General features: G+C 31.1%; 1 protein-coding gene across 1 annotated transcript in view; it reads left to right on the top strand.

Moving 5' to 3' along the window:
* Positions 1 to 2,774, top strand: part of HCN1 (hyperpolarization activated cyclic nucleotide gated potassium channel 1) — a gene marked incomplete at its 5' end in the record, with an annotated part of 444,560 nt that overhangs the window by 227,256 nt on the left and 214,530 nt on the right. The window contains one exon of the mRNA XM_011959469.1: positions 1,089 to 1,250. Coding sequence (XP_011814859.1) covers positions 1,089 to 1,250 — 162 coding nt within the window. The remainder of the gene's footprint in view (positions 1 to 1,088; positions 1,251 to 2,774) is intronic.

Genomic DNA, 2,774 nt, shown 5'->3' with positions numbered 1-2,774 from the left:
ATTTATAATCCTTTGGGTATATACCCAGTAGTGGGATGGCTGGGTCATATGGTACATCTAGATCTAGAAGAATTGTATTTATTAATGCAGTAATTCTTTAACAATTATAACAAAACTTAATTCTACAATGGAGGTCTGCTCCTAAGTGGGTTTTGCTATTCTAGACTAGGTAAAATATAAGTAGAAACTATTTTAGCAGTCAGTTAGAGAGTACAATAAACTGCTAAAGAAAGGACTCACATTCTGAATCTATTTCTTGTAAATTCTAGAAAAAATGAATAGTTACAGATGTGAAGATGCATGTTTGTTTTCATTTTTAAAATTTTGATGGATTATGTTGATTTGTCACGATGTTTGTGTTTTCTGAAATAATCTAACCTACCATATTGAATTTCATGAAAATACAAACAATCAGTGTGACTGAAAAGTAAAGCCTGTACCATAAAAATACAAAAAGTTTATGGAAACAGTTACGATTTTTAAAAGTGTTACATGATTATTTTTAAACCAAATCCAGGTAGCTTTTATCTTAAAGGCTTCTATTTATGTTCAGTATCCACAATTAAAGAAATATCTCCACTCACATAGCTATACTTCAACCATAATTTATTATAAGTATTACTTCATATTTTGCAGCTGAACTCCTTTGGCATATGATTTTCAGCCCTTGCGTATTTTCTTTGTCTTTCAACAAATCTATTAATATAGCAAGGGATGAGAAGCAGAGTAGAAGTTACCCATCATTTGTAAATTTTGCTACCTTGTTTTAAAGTAGCTTTGCTAAAATGTGCAAAAGAACAATAAAGAAAAACTTCTGGCAACATCGATGTTCTTTAGTACATACATTTATATATTCATGCTATCTCCGTTGTTCATGAAACATAATTGGCTATAATATTCATAAAGTAGAGTGTCAACCTCATTGTAAAAATAAAGAAATGTAATCTGTTTCTATTTCTGCAAGTTATTCCCATATTCTTACTAAATTAATACTTATACTACACAACATAAATTCCTACTATCAGTAGTATGCTTGATTTTTCTAAAAAAAATGATTATGAGAATTGATTTTATGTTTTGGTCAACAGATATTCCACATGACGTATGATCTTGCCAGTGCAGTGGTGAGAATTTTTAATCTCATCGGCATGATGCTGCTCCTGTGCCACTGGGATGGTTGTCTTCAGTTCTTAGTACCACTACTGCAGGACTTCCCACCAGATTGCTGGGTGTCTTTAAATGAAATGGTTGTAAGTAATTTGTATTGTTTTACACTCTGACTTCTCAACGTTGTGCCAAAACCTTTTAAGTAATTATGTTACAATGATCTGATTTCTCCTCTATAAATATTTACAGACAACTTGATTTTGCTTCTATGAATATAAAATCAGATGTTATGTTTGTGGGGGGTGGTTACAACTAAATTTTACTTATTGACTATGTTCCTGAGTATGTATATGTTACAACATCTACTTTTATATATTTTATTCTGTGTATACTGAGGCATATCTTATTTCAAAGGTACAATCACAAAATATGACCATGGCACAGCATTCTTTCAAAAATGCCTGTGGCTTAGAATAACTCCTTATTTCGTCAACATTTTAAAGCATTCATTATGTTCAAGACATGCACTTTTAGGGATTGTAAAACATGCAAAGGTAGGTACATCAGCATACATATAGATTAAATATATATGAAGTGAAGTGAAGTTTCAGATACTTACTTTTTGCTAGGGAAAATAAGGAAAACTTCGTGGAAAAGGTAGGCTTTAAACTTACCTCTGAAAGATATATAAATATTTAAAAATCTACAAAATGTATATTTGATTTAAATAGCTAGGTATATTCCTATGTAATTTTATGAAGATATGTTTTGATCTATGTAGCACAACACTCAACACTCACAAAAGAATTAAAAGAACTGTAAATATTTTAGTAGATATATCTATAAATCTCTCTATATATTTATATACGCACACATATGTGTTAACAAATATTTGTTCTTTTTGTGTAAGTTCCCATATTTTCTTCCTGCATTACATTTTAGTTACATTTTTACTTAATAAAACATTGTTTAACTGTGAATATCCCTCTTTGATATGTGACATTTTATGGTACTTTAATTTTATGAGATTTTTACACTTTTCCCTTAGGTATAAATCAAATAGTCTCTTTTCTCAAACTGTTCTACTATTGATTTCTCAGCTTATTTTTGTAGAAATGACATGGACACTGAAGATTACAATGTTTTCTCCTAATGATTGTAGCACAGGCTTTCTATTTGAAAAAAAAAAAAAAAAGGCGGTTTACATTGAAAGTTATGGTGCATTGTCTTCTTTTCTTCCTTTTCTGTCTTCTTCCCTATTTTCCTCCTTCCTTCCTTCCTTCCTTCCTTCCTTGCTTCCTTCCTTCCTTCTTTCCTTCCTTCCTGTTTCTTTCTACCTTTTCTATGCTTTCATTGATATTTGACCTGATATTTATTATATTTACTTAGATCTCACCTTCATTAATTTTGCTTGTATATCACTAAATCACAGAGAGCTTTCCTGACCACCTTATCTTATGTATTACTCCACTGGTTTATAAGTTAATAATAAAGGTGTTTAGCAACACACACACACAGATACACACACACACACACACACACACACACACAGAGAGAGAGAGAGAGAGAGAGACTCTTATTTGTTATTTATATTTTTCTGTGTTCCCCGCACGAGAATGTAATGTCTGTTCTCGTCTGTCCTTTATTTCCAGTAGTGTCTTGGTTTA

The sequence above is a fragment of the Colobus angolensis genome, unplaced genomic scaffold (assembly GCF_000951035.1).
Source record: "Colobus angolensis palliatus isolate OR3802 unplaced genomic scaffold, Cang.pa_1.0 Scaffold497, whole genome shotgun sequence".
NCBI classification, from domain to species: Eukaryota; Metazoa; Chordata; class Mammalia; order Primates; family Cercopithecidae; genus Colobus; species Colobus angolensis.
The sequence above is the reverse complement of the archived record's forward strand: the minus strand, read 5'-3'. Positions and strand labels throughout refer to the sequence as shown.